The sequence below is a fragment of the Cheilinus undulatus genome, linkage group 9, assembly GCF_018320785.1.
Source record: "Cheilinus undulatus linkage group 9, ASM1832078v1, whole genome shotgun sequence".
In the NCBI taxonomy this organism is placed as follows: domain Eukaryota; kingdom Metazoa; phylum Chordata; class Actinopteri; order Labriformes; family Labridae; genus Cheilinus; species Cheilinus undulatus.
In genome coordinates, this window is record NC_054873.1 from 7,912,051 (window position 1) to 7,929,655 (window position 17,605).

A 17,605-nucleotide genomic window follows, 5' to 3' on the forward strand; every position below is an offset into this window, starting at 1 on the left:
TGGAGTAATCAGGAGACGCAAAACAAGGCCTGTGACCTCTGGTGGAGGCTCGCCAAGCTGCTGCGGTTTACAAACATGTTGATCCTGGAGGAAAAGTGTGTCTGCATTCTTCTTTTTTTTAATGTTGCAAATCACATCCAATCAATTAAATTTAGCACAGGTGGACTCCCATCAAGGTTTAGAAACATCTCAGCAACAATTGAGAGAAATGAGAGGAGCCTTAGCTAAATGTCAAGTGTTTTGCCAAAAGTCTTAATACTTATGTCAATGTGATATTTTAGTTTTTCATTTTTAATTAATCTGCAAAAAAATTTAAAATTTAACTTTGTCTATGTGGGAAGTGAGTGTAGATTAATGAGAATAAAAGTAAAAATTTTCAACTGTAGCATCAGGCTGCAACATAAAAAACTGAAAAGGGTGAATGGGATCTGAATGCTTTCTAAATGTGGGGTTTATTGGACATCCGTGAGTCATTTTGTACATGCACTCATGCATTTTCTTCATGCCTATCAGTCTTAAACACTGTCTGTCACAGAATAAGCTCTCCAAAACTGTCTCATATTGCCATGTCAAGTACTTTTATACAAATTAAGACAATTTTAAACATGTTGTTAAAATATGTAGTAATAATAATAATAATACATTTTAATTATAAGTGCCTTTCTCAGCACTCAAGGACACCTTGCAGAGATAAAAACATTTACAATAAAACAACAGATAAACGCTTAGCACATTATAAATAGGACAAAGTAATTACGATGAGTATGCTATGTGATTGTACTAAGCAATCAAAGCATTTAAAAAACATTTAGCATGACTTAACTGAGACTGAACAATAATTAAATTAAATCAGGATGTAAAAATTGAATGCATTAGTACCAGACCTTTATCACATTATGACAAAGTAGATATTACATCTGAATAATTATGCAAATTATATTTTTCTCTTTTTTTTTTCAAAAAATAGAAAACTCAAAATGCACTGTTCTGAATTATTATGCACAACAGAGTTTCAAAACATTTCATAGGTTGTAAAGAACTGAAAATGGTCATTTGTTGAATTTGCAGCATTAGGAGGCCATATTTACTGAAATCTGTTGGGACATGGTGGCCATCCACCAACAATCCACTACTCCTCCATCTGGACCATCCAGGGTTGCACGGCACTCACCAGTCAACAAGACTGTTTGAAAATGAGTCTCCATGTATTTTTGGACCCACTGCAACTGTTTCTGCTTGTGAGCATTGGTTGGGGGGGCTGAATAGTAGGTTTATACATGACTGCAAGCCTCTGGAGGATCCTACACCTTGAGGTTGGTGGGACTCCAGAGGCACCAGCAGCTTCAAATACCTGTTTGCTGCTTTGTAATGGCATTTTAGCCGCTGCTCTCTTAATCTGATAAATTTTTCTGGCAGAAACCTTCCTCATTATGCCTTCATCTGCACAAACCTGTCTGTGCTCTGAATCAGCCACAAATTTCTTCACAATACGATGATCATGCTTAAAGACCCTGTAAAGTGAAATCCTAACTTTTTGTTGTAACACACTAGATATGTTGGAATATGGTTGCTGTAAACATGTGAAAACACTGAGCTCTACATGTGACTGAATTTTGGATTTAGACCATTAGAACATTTTTCACCTCTTCTCTGGCTTGGTTTAATTTGGGCGGGGACAATATGTGGTCTCATGATGTCACGAGCCCACAGTGGGGAATGACCCCGCCCCCCTAGCACTACAGTATAAAATCCTAGAGCAGTTCATCTCAGTACAGTCTATTGTTAGCTGATGTCACTGCCTTTTTTGAAAGTTAACAGTCAGTTAAATGCTGTTCTTTTGCTCATTGTGAGGTAAATTTGCCAAAGCTATCAGCCATAACAGAGATTTGAGCCAGAAAAAATGACTTTTTCCTCTTCTTCCAAGGTCAAAAAGGTCAAGAAGCAGGCTAATGACATGAGAGCTTCTCTCCATTCAGATTGCAGCATTTTTTCTTTAATTTGAGAATCTTGTATTTCTCCTGAGTGGGTGTGGCTTCAGCTCATTCAACAGACACGCCCACACCATCCTGGAGCAGATTTTACTGCCTCATTTTTCATGATTTTGAAGCTTAATTTTATGAACTTAGAGATGTTTCATCTGACTGCAGTTTGACCTGGGGGTTCATAACACAGTGACCTGTCATACAACAAGTCTAAATACAAAATCATTTTCACTTTACAGGGTCTTTAAGTTTTCCTGGAGTGTCTAGTATTTTCATACCTTGTCCAGGGCATTGCACTATTTGAGGCTTTTCAGCAGCAGAGAGATCCTTTTTCTTTCCCGTATTGCTGAAACCTGTGGCCTGCTTAATAATGTGGAACGTCCTTCTTAAGTAGTTTTCCTTTAAGTGGGCTCACCTGGCAAACTAATGATCACATGTGTCTGAGATTGATTTCAGTGATCCAGAGAGCCCTGAGACACAATACCATCCATGAGTGTCATTGAAAAAACAAAAAACTTAATGTTTATGAGACTAAAATCCAAATTGCATAACAATTTGGAATGCTGACAGCCCTACAAAAGACGAGTCATGCTTCCTTTTCCCAGTCAGTTTAATCAGCTGTAAGAATCTTTGCCATGGAGCAGATTATAAAAAAGCCATTTTTGGTAACTCATCTTTGGCTGTTAATTTCATAATGATCCTCACACCCTGAAGCAGAGGAGATAAGTGGCAATGTGAGAATATGAAACATCCATTGTTAGACATGCTAAATATGCATAAGGGTCTAAATGTCTTTATTTAAAGCACAGGGTGGTTATCCATTGCTGATTTTGCTGCTTAAAAACTGTTCGGAAAAAGTAAGAGTATACCAGCCTTCAATTTCCAAAGATGATGTGATGTTTGCTGTTTATTTGCTTTGCCTTAAATGACTCTGGAGTGTTTTTGTAAATTTTGGACAGCTTTGAATTAAAGACACCCACTTTCTTGGAAAAGTCAGTGTAAGTCAGTGTTGGCTCCTGTGTTGCAAATAAAATGTATAATTTTATTGGTTGTCTGTGTTACAGCGCTGCAGCTGTGCGAGAGGTCCCCAGCTTTGAGACGCTGTCGGAGGAAATGGAATCATTGAAGAGGCACCTCTCCCAGATCGACTCGCCGACCGTCCTCTGTCACAACGACCTTCTGACCAAAAACATCATCTATAACCACAAAGAGGGTGAGGAACAGCTGCGCAAGCCACTAACTCTGCAAGAAGAGCTGCATGAAGAAGCTCTAAAGCTGCTTTCTCAGCCATTATTGTAGATTTTCATCATTTGGAGGTTTTAAAACCAGCCAAATACCACAAACAGACAGTTTTAGCTGCTGCTCGGTGATAGGGGAGCCTTTTCAAATTAAAATAAATTTTTTACATCAGATTGAAATAATGCCAATCATAGTCTTTATACCTCTTTCCTTTATTTTACATACGCAAGGCAACCTTTGCTCTGCTGAAAACTTGCTCCTTTATTATAAGTCTTACCTCATTTGCAGGATCTTTTATTATGTTTTCTTTTCTCTCACATATTTTACAAGGATGCTCAGGGTGACTCTCACTAAAAAGGGACTCCTTGTTCCTTTGACTCCCACAAGGTTCAGCACTTTTCAATAAAAACCAGGGAGAGTTTTGAGTTTTCAGACGTGTGCCCGGGTAAAGAAGAGTTCGCCATGTTGTCTTGGTAACCGCTGCTTCTTTTCCCCTCTCTTCCTCCATTAGGAATGGTGAAATTCATTGACTACGAGTACGCCGATTACAACTACCAGGCCTTCGATATTGGCAATCACTTCAATGAATTTGCAGGTAGGTATGTGTTGTGATGAAAATAATCTTTTCTTCATGAAGGCCTAACGTGGAATATTGAGAGAAGCACGTGTTGTATTCAGGATGTGATGTGCAGAATCATTGTCCACTTTGTGACGCATGTTCAACTATGATATCGTTTATCTTTCTGCCATAATAAAACGATGTCCTCTTTCTGATGCAGCCAGGACAAATTGCTGCATTCAGAGTGTTTTCTGCTCGCTGATAAATGTCTCTTTGATGTACCAGCTGTGTCCCAGCAATGCCTGTCAGGGTTCATGTGAACATTTGTGGACTAATCAGCAATTTAAGCGTATAGTTGCAGCTTTCACATCTACACAACTCCAAATGATTGTATCTGCAATAATAACAGAAATATCTCTGTGTAATTCAGACTGCTTAACCATGAGACTGATGGAAATAAGAGGCTGGAATGGGCATGATTTCACAGTTTTTACTTATGTCTATCAATGAGGCTGCTATATAACAAGAAAAAAACAGAAATTATCAATGCTGTTAAAAGTATTCATCCCTTTTATTAGTTTTATAAATCAATCATGGTCAATATAAATATGTTTTTATGACAAAAACATTACAAAAACCCTCTTAAATGTCAAAGTGGAAACCGATTCTACAAATTAATGCCAATTTAAGAATAAATTACTGCATAAATATTCACCCCCTTTAAAGTGACTGACCTTATTAAACAGAAGTCCAGCTAAGTGGTGCTAGTAGTCTCACAATTATAGAAGTGGGGATCACCTGAGTGCAGACACACCTGTGTCTGGAAGGTCCAGTCACTGGTTAATCAGTATTCCTGGCTACCATTACACTATGAAGATAAAAGAACACTCCAAGCAGCTCAGAGTAGAAGTCAGATTTTTAAATCTGCCCAGATCGGGCCATCCTCACACACTGAGTGACCGTGCAAGAAGGAGACTAATGAGAGAGACCACCAAAACACCTATGAATACTCTGTAAGAGTTTCAAGCATCAGCAGCTGAGATGGAGAGACTCTGCAGACAAGAACTGTTGCCTGGGTTCTTCACCAGTCAAATCTTTATGGGAGAGTGGCAAAGAGAAAGACACTGTTGAAGAAACTCATTAAATCTCAATGAGAGTTAACCAGAAAGCATGTAGGAGACTCCATGGTCAAGTTGGAGAAAGTTCTTTGTTCTGATGAGACTAAAATGGTGCTTTTTGGACATCAGACAGGACGCCAAACACTGCACATCACCACAAACACACCATCCCCACTGTGAAGCATGGTGGTGGCAGCATCATGCTGTGGGGATGCTTCTCAGCAGCCGGTCCTTGTAAAGGTAGAGGGTAAAATAAATGGGAACACTACAGGATAATCCCGGAGGACAATCTTCTTCAGTCTGCAAGAAGATTGGGGAGAAGATTTATGTGTCGGTGAGACAATGACCTGAAGCATACAGCAAAGCTGCACAGAAATGTTTTATAGACAACAAGGAGAATGTTCTGGAGAGGCCGAGTTAAAGCCCAGACCTCAATCCAATAGAGAATTTGTGGCTAGACTTGAAAAGGGCTGTCCACACCTGATTTGTATGCAAGCTTGAGTGTTTTGTAAAGAACAATGGAGTAAAGTTGCACTGTCCAGATGTGCAAGCCTGATTGAGACCTATCCACACAGACTCAGTGCTGTGATTGCAGCCAAAGGTTCATCGACTGAATACTGACCGGAAGGGGGTAAATATATGTCCATCCATTATTTTCTTATCCGCTCATCCCATTTGGGGTCACAGGTGACAGGAGCCCAGCTGTCATTGGGCGAGAGGCTGGGTACACCCTGGACTGGTCACCAGTCACTCACAGGGCTGACATGAAGAGAGACACAACCAGGCACGCTCACACCTACGGCCAATTAAGAGTGATCAGGTAACCTAACGAGCATGTCTTTGCACAGAAAGTAAACTCCGCATGGAAAGGCAATGACCAGGAGGCAAACCAGGACCTTTCTTGCTGTGAGGCAACAGCGCTAAGCCCTGTGCCAACGTGCAGCCCATGAATATTTTTATTTAATTGCTTTTACTTTGTAGAAATCTGTTTTCACTTTGACATTAAAGATTTCTTTTGTAAAAATTTGTTGTCAAAAGAGCTAAATGATATTTAACATGATTGATTTATAGAATCAACTTAAGTATAAAACATCCAAGGGAGTGAACACTTTTTGTAGGCACTGTACTTTGGCAGCTTTATGTCAAGACTAATCAAGCTGGTTGAAATGGCATTGATTTAAAAGTTTCTCTGTGTAATACAAACTTTCCTTATCCTGAAATTGCAATGGTGCAAAATAGCCAGAGGTAGTCTTACCTTTAGGCAAAGGTAGGCAACTGCCTGGGGCCTCATGCTCCAACAGACCTCATATTATAGTCTAAATGTGTACATGTGCGTTAAATAATGAGGTATATGTCTAAAAAAATTACTAATAAGGGACTTAGCACAGTTAAAAATGCATTAATATAGACTTGAATTATCCAAAATAGCCCCAAGGTAGGATCCCTGGCACAACAGAGGGTGCAGCTTTAGTGTGAACCAACACAGAGTGATTGTAACAGCAGGAATGGTGAAGTTATTTCTTCATAACAAGCTTTTCTGATCCTGAAACCTCAATCACTTCTACAAATCAAAAACGGACGGGGGCTTATGCACAAACACACACTTGTCACAATTGTTCCTGAGACTCTGGAAGTGCACACAAAGACATAAACATGACAATTCCCAACTATAGTTAGCTCGCACTGTCCTGCTCTACTTCTGGGATTTCTTTGCCCAGCTCTTTGGGAATGATCCAGCACTTGGTACTTGGTAAATAGTTGTTGTGAAGCCTAATGAATGGCAATTAGTGATCCCACATTTTCCTTGATTCATTGTTGCTGTCTAAAAACAAACAAACAAAAAAAAAACAACAAACAAAAAAAAAAAAAAAACCAAAACAAAAAAACAAAAAAAACCCCCCAAAAAAACCAAAAAAAACAAAAAACAAAACAAAACAAAAAAAAAAACTACATAAACAACGTATATTTTGGTACTCTGCCTTAAACTCTACACGGCAGCACTTGCGTCCAATTGAACCTGAAGCACTTGATGGCACTTACTGATGTTGTTTCTTCTTGTCTAGATCATTGCTTGTGTTGTTCTTGCTCTCAAATGTACGTCGCTTTGGAGAAAAGCGTCTGCTAAATGACATTGTAACATTGTAACATTGTAACAATTATTTCTTTAAGAATTTTTCTTTTAAAAATTGAAGTTATTTGTCTGACATATTGGGAAAATCTGCAATGAAATTTTCAGGAGTTTTGATGGGTTTTTTTTGTTTGGATTTTTTTGGGGGAATTGGCTGAAAATTTACAAATAATCTCATGAAAAGTTGGGGGATGTATTTTTGTATTTGCTTAGATTTTTTGTATTTCTTTGTGAATTTGGTAAATTTGTTGGGATTTTGGGGAGAATTTGAAAATGATCAGGGATTCTCATGGAAATTCTGAAAATGTATTGGTAATTTTTTTACCTGAATTTCTTTTTTTTTTTTTTTTTTTTTGGGGGGGGGTATGAATTAAACTTGTAGGTATTGATTAAGAAATGCGTTTGTACATTTTTGTGAATTTAGGGATATTAAAGTCCTTTGAATTTTTCAGTAATTTCAATGAAAGTTTGGGGGAATTTATAGGAAATTTGAGATTTTGACTTAGGCATTTTAATGTATTCTCATGAAAATTTTAGGGATATATTTTTATGTTTGCTTTGAAATTTCACTTATATTTGCATGAGAATTTGGGAAATGTATTGTTAATTTTTGGGAATCTTAATGGATTTTTTTTAGCGTGCCTGTGGGGGATTTGCTTTGTATTTTTTGTAGTGCTGTGAATTGATTAAGAAAATTAATCAAGTTTGTTGTGGTAATTTTTAGATTTTTAAACATTTGTATTATCAAGTGTTTATTTTTATTATTTTAACTTTATGTATAGCACTTTGAAAGTGCTTTTTACTAAACAAATTTATTAGTATTATTATCATCATTATAAATTAACATTTGAAATACTACTATTATTTGCATTGTTGTTTGAGATAAGTTAGTACAAGTACAGTGTTTAAATGAAGAAATATTTAACAAACTAGAGTTTTTAAACTTGTGGTTTGTAAATCAGAGTGTCTTAAATCACTGAGCAATAACATTTATAAACTGCAAAGGAACCCAGCAGACAAACACATCAGGTACAAAATAACTTGCTGTAAAGTGAATGATCGGGTGTGCTGTTACCTCGAGGTAGCTGAAGTTGCTGACTGATGTCCAGTGGTCTCTCATCAGTGTAATAAATGTAGCTCGGGGCAGCTGCTCCATTTTAGTTGCCTTTTTAGCTGTCATACAGTTCATGGATTCTTGAGACAGTAGTTCTCGTAGGTGTTCTGTGGTGCGGGTCATCAGAGGCGCCACAGATGATGTCTTGAGGCCCCTTGTTGTCAGCAATGTCTACGGTCTGCAGTCCCTGGTGACCCATTAGCAATCGCATTACTCAGCTTAGATGTTTTTGGGGACAACTCCATGTCTGCAGGACTGCGCCGGTGTAGCTTGCTGTTATGGCTTGATCCCATGTTGTTGTTAGCTACTTTGCTAACATTAGCAACATTAGGTATCATGGCTTGATCCCATGTTGTTGTTAGCGTCTTTGCTAACATTAGCAACATTAGCTATCATAGCTTGATTCTGTGTTGTTGTTAGCGTCTTTGCTAACATTAGCAACATTAGCTATCATAGCTTGATTCTGTGTTGTTGTTAGCGTCTTTGCTAACATTAGCAACATTAGCTATCATAGCTTGATTCTGTGTTGTTGTTAGCATCTTTGCTAACATTAGCAACATTAGCTATCATGGCGTGATCTCGTGTTGTTGTTAGCGTCTTTGCTAACATTAGCAACATTAGCTATCATGGCTTGATTCTGTGTTGTTGTTAGCGTCTTTGCTAACATTAGCAACATTAGCTATCATGGCTTGACCTCGTGTTGTTGTTAGCGTCTTTGCTAACATTAGCAAATATGCGTTTTGGCTGGAGGTGGTACTTCACACTCATGCTTTGGTGTAAAGACAGTTCATCACCACAGTATGTACACACAACTTTTGTTTCATCCAGACTTCCCCTGGGCAGCTTTTTAAACTGTGATTTGCAGTGAAGCAGACCTGGGTCTGTCTCCTCACTCACCACTGCTGGCTGGGTTTGACCCGCCTTTAACCTTTTCACCCCAGGGACGTAAACATCCGCGCAGGAGGACTACAGGAGAAAATTGTGGTCAAAGTTAGTCATATGATTAAATTGCGTTATTATTTATTTACCGCATTAAGCTTTCCAGATTAATCAAGAGTGTAATGTGTTTATATTAACAGGCCTAATTTTTCGGTATTGATTTAGAAATCTATTTTTAAATTTTTGGGAATTTGATTGGGGATTTTTGGGAAGGGGTGTTCTTTGAAATTTTCAAGAATATTTATGGAAATTCAAGGAATTTAGATTTTTGAGAGAATTTCCTTTCATTTTGGGAATATATTTTGCAGAGTTTCATTGGAAGTTTAGGGGGAATTTCCTTCGAATGTTTTTGTCATATTCATGGTAATTTGGGAATTTGGCTATTTGGGAGGGAATGTGAAATTTTTCTGGCATTTTTATGAAAATTAAAAAAAATCTATTCATATATACATATATTAAATTGGATTACATTCATTTTTTAGTTGAGGGTTGCTTTTAATTTGTAGGTATTTATTTAAAAATGTATTTTTTTTTTTTACATTTTGGGGAATTTGATTGGGAATTTTGGGGAAGGGGACTCCTTTTGGAATCTTCAATGAGATATCCATTATCTATCATATCTATTATCTATTTATTTGGATGTTTGGGGAATTTTCTCCATTTTTCAGGGAATGTATTTATTAATTTGGGAGAATTTGATAAAACTGTTAACTGGGGTTTGCCTGAACATTTCAGGAATTTACTTTTTTGGAATTCAAAGGCTGTTTGATAAAGCTTCACTGAAACATTTTGGGAAGAAATTTTGTGGTACTTTTATGAGAAACTTTAACTATAAGTTAATTAAAATAAATAATGAGTAAATTATTTGAAATTCAAGGGAATTTGTGAGGATTTTGGAAAAGAAAATTTCCAAGAAATTCCGAACCCATAGTGGAATTTTGATGCCTGCTTGGCCTTAAAAAGTTCTTGTGGTTTATCATTAAAATAAGAGGAAAAATTACTTCAGCATTCCTCTCTCAGTGACTGACACCATTTCCAACTGACCGAAGACCCCCAACAACCAGCTGACTCAAAACTAAACCAACCCAGCATTTTATTGTCTGCAGAATCAGGACCCTCAGGAGATTTTTGGGTATCATTTTTGGTTAAAGAAAAAAAAACAAAAAAAAAAAAAAAAAAACGACTTCCTGTTCAACGACATGGCTGAGCTTTTAAATTTAAATGAGAGAAACTGAAAACAAAAGCTCAGATCCCAGGAGGATTTACCTACGAACGAAGCAATCAAACAGCTAAAAACCTGTAAATATCATAGTAGGTCTTCTCTGCAGCTTCCTCATGAACACACATCCAACTGAATGTGATCACAATAAACCTGGGACAGTCCCACTTAATATAAACTGGACTGAACTCTAAAATTACAATAATGAAAAACCATCCGAACCAAACCTCATACACAAACACACTGTGTTAGTGTTTGTCTAAATAAATAAATAAAGGTAAAATCCAGTCTTTTATGGTTCGTGCAGCACAGATCTCACATTTTTATGCGCTGATTTTCAGTTTTCCTCTGACGTGCTGCAGATTTCATAAAATGTCAATGACTCTTAGTTTCTTTTATTATGTATGAACCAATTCATGCAGTGTGCCGTGGCTGAAGAGGTATTCAGGGTCAAGTCCTGCATGAATAATTGTAAACAGTGAAAGTATGAAAATGTCATCTGTTAAATTGAACTCAAGTATGAGAATTAAAAAATAGAACCTTAGGGAAAAGAAATTAAAATACTTGAGTAAAACACATCCTTGTCAAATTTGCACAAAACAATGTACTCAGTTAAATTTGAGTGTTGAAATCACGTTTTTGTTACATCCAAATAAAAGTAAAGCTTTTCACAGTTTCTGAATTTTTTAACCAGACTTTAAACAGAGAAAATTGAATTTTAGAGCACCTAAAAATTAGCAGGAAGTAGCAGGAATTTTCTAATCAACTTCAGTAAACACAAGACAATTATAAAACTTTTGTCCAAGAATGGTTACATTTTTTCAGACCTCATTTATCTATCTGAAATTTAAAAATGAGTGCATGTGATGTTTTTCATTTCTAAAATTTCATTTTAATCAAGGCATGTGCATTTTAATATGTTAGGATTAGAAAAATGCTTTTCATATCTGTTTCATATTAATGTGTTTGGTTTGCTGTATGGGAGTTATTTCAAAGAGAATACATAAATTAGTCACACTGGGCCTCATTCATCAATTTCTTCCAGGGATTTTTGTCTGAAATTTGTTCTTCAGAAAGTTTTATGAGAGAAACCTTCCTCAGATTTATTACGTGGTGTTATACAGCTGAGTCTCTCCTCTGTTTTGAAAGATGAATGCTGTGTGCTCTTATAGCTGGAGTCCCCTGTATCTTTTTTTCTAATTTAATTTAATTTCTAATTAACATAGAGACACACCTTTATGCTCATATAAGGGCATGAGACTGGAGGCAGTGAGACATCAGTGATATCAAAATTCAAATAAACAGTAATAACAATTACACACTGGACTCCTGATATACTTAGATATATCTAAAGTAGTTCTTAATGGAGTGTTTTTTTTTTTCCAAATGAAACCAGAAAAAGACCATTTATTTCTATATATTCAGGGACAGTAGTGTATAGCATAATATAAGCACTACAAACAGGAAAATTAGATATCACTCTTTAAGATAAAGCTGTTGTGCATGTTTCTATCAGAATAAAGTATGCCCTCAATATGAAAAATTACAGTGTCACATTAAAAACTTATTGTTATAGGATAGGCATTCCTTTTTTTCCCAAATGAATGGAAGCTTATGTTTATTCTAGCAATGGAAACTATTAAAAGCTGGCATCATTCAAACATTTATATATCCATCAGGGTTGGACATTAGTGTCTGCCACTCATTAGCCTCGTTAGCCTCATCAGCCTCATAGCATAAGTTATTTTTTGTCCAAATTGTGATATCTGCCTATCTCTACTCTCCTAATGCTGCAGATTCATTTTGCATTATTGCTGACATCCTCAGCCAATCAGAATGCTCGTTAACATCCACAATCACTATATGCCTATGTCATCTATTAATTTTATCTATCAAGTCACTTATATTTGTTTTGCAGTCCTTGTTGTTGCTTTTCTTTTTTAAGAAACTTGTTCACTGGTAGAACTTACTGTTACAGTATAAATAAAAAAATCCCACGTGTTTGCCATCATATGTATTTTATTTTTTCTGAAAACCTTAAAATATGACTATTATGCTATGAGGCTAACAATATGCTGGTGTTTTTGTGCAGTGGCAGGTATATAAACCAAAGTGATGAGTGACAGAAAACACTGTATTTGAACTCCAGTCTTATTTAAGGAGCAAAGACACAATCTTCCTCATAAAAGCTCATATATTTCTGAAATGAGTAAATCATTTTTAGTCCTTATTGAGGTTTAGTCAAAGTCAAACTAAACTTTGTAGACAAAGCTCCAATTGAAGCTCTCAACTGCCGAACCTTCTAACTAAAACAGGAAAAATAATGCCTTTTTTCTATTTATGAGTGAGTGTTTTTATTATTTTAACAATTTTTTTTAAATATTTGAATTCTTTAAGTCTTTATTAAAATGTTAAACATCATTACATTACCCTGCCAGTTAAAAACATGATAGACTGATAGATTATTTTAAATCCACAAGCTACAATTTTATAAAAGTCAATTTACAACCATGATACCCATGAAGGAAGGTTTATGCTGTTATAAAAAAGTGTTCAATGAAAACAATCCTACTAACCTGTGAAGTTTGTTCACATTCTTTTAAGATTTTACAATTTCAATGAAACATTGCATGGTTAAATTAAATTTGACCCTGTTTAAATCAAGCAGTTATGCATATGACTTAAACATATCAAAGTGCTACATTAAAAAAAAATGCAGCCAGTTAATATTAAAAATAATATTATTAAGCCTTTATCAGTTTACTTTATTTAAGTGCTGATAATTGCACTTAAATGGGAATAAGAATGCTCTCTGGTGTTCTCACATTTTGTTCATAAGAAAAACAAGAAACAAATAAATAAAGAAAGAAACAGATTAGAGGACTTTGGTGAATGTCAGAATCTTCTTGAAAACTGTGTAAAAATGTTTTGTTGCATTGAGAATGAAGCTTGAAATAACTTAAGATCCTCATTTAGCTCATTAAATTATTATTATAATTATTGTTTTTATTATATTAAAATATTATTATTACTAAATAATAATAATAATAATAATATTGATGCTTAATTTTTTAAAATTATTTTTTGACAAGAAATAACACCAACAATGAAACAATAAAAACAAAACAGTAAGACATTACCAGACATTCAAAAAAGTTCAAATTTCTGGTTACCGTCAGAGTAACATGAGGATTTTTAACACATTAGTTCAGAAATTACAAAATAATCAGAGCTTAGAGTAAAGGAGTGGTACATGAAATTCTGAAGATGTGAAAATGACTAAGGCAGATCACCAGAGGTGTTATTTATTCTTTTAAATATAATTTCCATTTAGCCCATCTTTTAATCTATAAGCCATTTCTCAGTCTCAATAAGAAAGTCAGTCTTTCTAATTCATGAGATTCTTTGAAAATTTCAACACGGTTATCTGTTATGAGAGGATCTATCTGTGTCCATTTACGGGATATTATTATTATTATTATTATTATTATTATTATTATTATTATTATTATTATTGTTGTTGTTGTTGTTGTTGGTATTATTGTTGTTATTATTGCTATTATTATTGATACGATGATTATTGTCATTGTTATTATCAATATCATTATTATAATTGTTTTTATTATTAGTAGTAGTGTTAGAATTGTTATTGTTATTATCAATATCATTATTACTATTATGCTCTGGACCTACCTTCTTTGTTGAGCATCTTGAGATAACTTTGGCTCTGAATTTGCACTATATAAACAGAGATTGAATGGTTGATTAGATTAATTAGAACTTTTTGCATTTCAGTTTGAAAATATGAATGTTGGTCTAATAAATTCTGATGAAAGTGATTGTATTTGTTCCTTATGGAAAAAATGATTTGGCCCTTTTAAAGTTGTCCATCCCTGATCCAGGCTTTTGTATTTCACATTGTTGAGGTCAAGTGTGGGATTGTTTTTAAGTTTTATTTTAATTTTGAAATTTCTGACATCAGGCTACTTCTTACTACTGTGTGCCTTATGTGTTTGCACACAGCCCTGCAGTCCCATGCCCTTATATGGGCATAAGAGGAAATGTTCTATTCTAATAAGGAAAAATGTGCACAAGCTTTCAGCTGACAATCCAACAGCACTCATCAGTATAGAAGCAATATAGAAGCACAGAAGAGAAAAATGTAGCAGTTTAAAAACAAGCCATGAATCTGATGACGTTTTAAGAAGATATTGGCCAATGAGGTTTACTGTGTCCATCAAAACTTTCAGGTAAACTCCTGCACAGGATTGTGCAAACAAACATTTGTTAACAGTGCTTTCAGTTCTGAATTTTTGCCTGTTGACGTGTTTGCTTGTTAGACAGTGCACAGGAGTTTCCATGGAGGAAAATACACGACTTAGTAAGCTTGTGTTGAGCTTATATAATTTGAACAGCTGAAGTGAAATTGACAAGTGTTGACAGCAGAAATGAGCTGATGTAAAGCAGCGCTGCAGCAGATCTTCAAAGCTCTCCCTGTGCATTAAACAGACTCAAACACTGACAGTAGATCTGCTAACACGTGCATGTGTGTGTTTTTCATGTTGGAGGTGTGAACGATGTGAACTACAGCCTGTACCCGAGCCGGGAGCTGCAGAGAGAGTGGCTGGCGGCGTATCTGGAGAGCTACAAGCACAGCTCAGGACGTGAGGTCACTGTTACAGAGGCAGAAGTTACACAGCTCTACATTCAAGTCTGTAAATTCTCACTGGTGAGTGTGTGCTGCTGCTGAAAAGTTGAAATCTGTCATTATGAGGGGCCTCAGCGCTTTGGAAAGACTTTTAAAAAGTGACAAATCTCTCAACGGTTATTTCCGTTTTTAAAGTTCTGCTCTTGGAGGGATTCAAATATCTCAATATTATAAGATTAGTGTGTGCATTTCAACAATATCCATATGTGTGCAGATCCCTGAAATGACAGGGCGGCTACACCCCACCATCACATTTTAACAATTTACTTTTTCCAGCACTGTGAAAAAAAAAAACGCTCCCCAAAGAAAACCAACGCGGCTGACCCACCAAACTTTGATGGACTCCATCTGAGCTGATTAGAAGCTGCCGCAGGGAAAAAATGAAAGACAGCAGCCAAAATTATTTTTCTTATGACCACAATTTTCATTCTTTGGTGGCTCAAGTGGTGCCGAGCTATCACTCTCAAAGTGCTTTCATAGCTCGACACAATACACAGAATTGTCCCACCAATTTTGGGCCGGTGTGAATGTCTCTTGAAATAGCCCAGAAATGATGAGGAAGCATATTACTTTTTAAAATAACTCGCTCCTCGGCCAAAAAACAGACAGGGAGAAGTGAGAGGAGGGAAAAGAAATAAAGCCTGGAATGGAGGCAGAGAGGCGATAACATCATGTTGATTGAAATCAGATTTCCTACGACAAAACCGAGGACGACTCTCCACTCGAGGGGAGACAGAGAAATTGATCACTGATGAGCCAAGTTTCCAGCTCGGCTCGGTTTGACGAGCGCCGTGTCAGAATGGAGGAGACTGAGGCTGTTAATTGAGAAAATAACAGGGTCTATTTCTCACCATTTCAGAGGAATAGTGAGGATGTCTGTGTTTAAAAACCCTCACAAATATCCCTGTTTTCCCTCTTATATGTGATATTTATGACAGCATTTTGTTTAATTACATTTTGCCCTCAAAGCTTTTATAAAAGGCCTTACAGTAAAAGAGACAAAATGCCCGACCAACAGCATATTTCCTCTTATCAAATGATAATTACACATTAAATAAGAAAAGACTCTCTGAGAGGTGCTGTTTTTTCTTTTTGAATAATTTCTTTTTTGGAGTGTACGTCTGAAAAAAAGGAATTATCTCAGTATCTGGGTTACTGCAATGAATGAATTTGTTTGTGCAGAAAATTAGTAACCACAGCAAAAATTAAAATGCAAGCGAGATTATTTTTTTAATTTCTTAATTAACACAATTCAAGCTCAGTTCACTTGAATCACACTCCTGATAAACATCTTATTTTAAGAAATAAAAAGATACAGCTTGACTTTTTTGTTATCATCTGTTGATCTTACAAATCAATCATGGTCAATATAATTTTTTTGACAAAAAATAAACCCTCTTTAATGTCAAAGTGAAAACAGAACTCAGTAAAGTAATGTCAATTAAACAAAAATGTGTAAGTAAAATGAGTGACTGTGTACATTTTTACCCCCGTGTCTGAAAGGTCCAGTCACTGGTTAATCAGTATTCCTGGCTACCATTACACCATGAAGACAAGAGAACACCCTAAGCAGCTCAGAGAAAAGGTTATTGAAAATTGAAAGTCAGGGGATGGACACACACAAAAAAAACTTCCAAGGTGCTGAACATCCCCCAGAGTTCTGTTAAATCCATCATCAAGAAATGGAAGGAATATGGCACATGTGTAAATCTGCCTAGATCAGGCCGTCCTCACAAACTGAGGGGGCGTGCAAGAATGAGACTAGTGAGAGAGGCCACCAAGACACCTGTGACTACTCTGAAGGAGCTACAAGCTTCAGCAGAGATGAGAAAGACTCTGCAGACAACAGCTTTTGGCCGGGTTCTTCACCAGTCAAAGCTTTATGGGAGAGTGGCAAAGAGAAAGACACTGTTGAAGAAAACTCAGATTAAATCTGGACTAGAGTTCACCAGAAGGCATACGGAAGAAAGTTGTTTGGTCTGATGAGACCAACATGGAGCTTTTTAGCCATCAGACAAGATGCCAGACACTCCACATCACCACAAACACACCATTCCAACTGTGAGGCACGATGGTGGCAGCATCATGCTGTGGGGATGCTTCTAGGCAGCCAGCTCTGGAAGGCTTGCAAAGGTAGAGGGTAAAATGAATGCAGCAAACTATATGAAAATCCTGGTTGACAATCTTATTGAGTCTGCAAGAGAAATATGGCTTGGGAGAAGACGAGGCCCAGACCTCAATCCAATAGAGAATTTGAGGCTGGATTTGAAAAGGGCTGTTCATGTCTGGTCCCTGATACCTGACAGAGCTTGAGCAGTTTGGCAAAGAAGAATGGAGTAAAATCTCAGTGTCCAGATGTGCAAGCCTGATTGAGACCTATCCACACAGACTCAGTGCTGTGATTGCAGCCAAAGGGGACTCTACTAAATAACGGGTTGAATTATTGTACTTTATATATCTCTTATCTTTATATATTTAATTTACATGACTTTGTAGAAATCTGTTTTCACTTTGATATTAAAGAGTTTTTTTTGTAATTTTTCAATCAAAGGGCTGAATACTTGTTATTGACATTATATATCATAAAGACTTAGTTTCT

General features: G+C 36.3%; 1 protein-coding gene across 2 annotated transcripts in view; it reads left to right on the plus strand.

Annotated features, from left to right (window-relative positions):
* Positions 1–17,605, plus strand: part of LOC121515220 (ethanolamine kinase 1-like) — a 90,295-nt gene that overhangs the window by 51,101 nt on the left and 21,589 nt on the right. For both annotated transcript variants that reach the window (XM_041795873.1, XM_041795872.1), the window contains exons 4-6: positions 3,047–3,195; positions 3,733–3,816; positions 14,867–15,027. In XM_041795873.1, the coding sequence (XP_041651807.1) occupies positions 3,047–3,195; positions 3,733–3,816; positions 14,867–15,027 (394 nt within the window). The remainder of the gene's footprint in view (positions 1–3,046; positions 3,196–3,732; positions 3,817–14,866; positions 15,028–17,605) is intronic.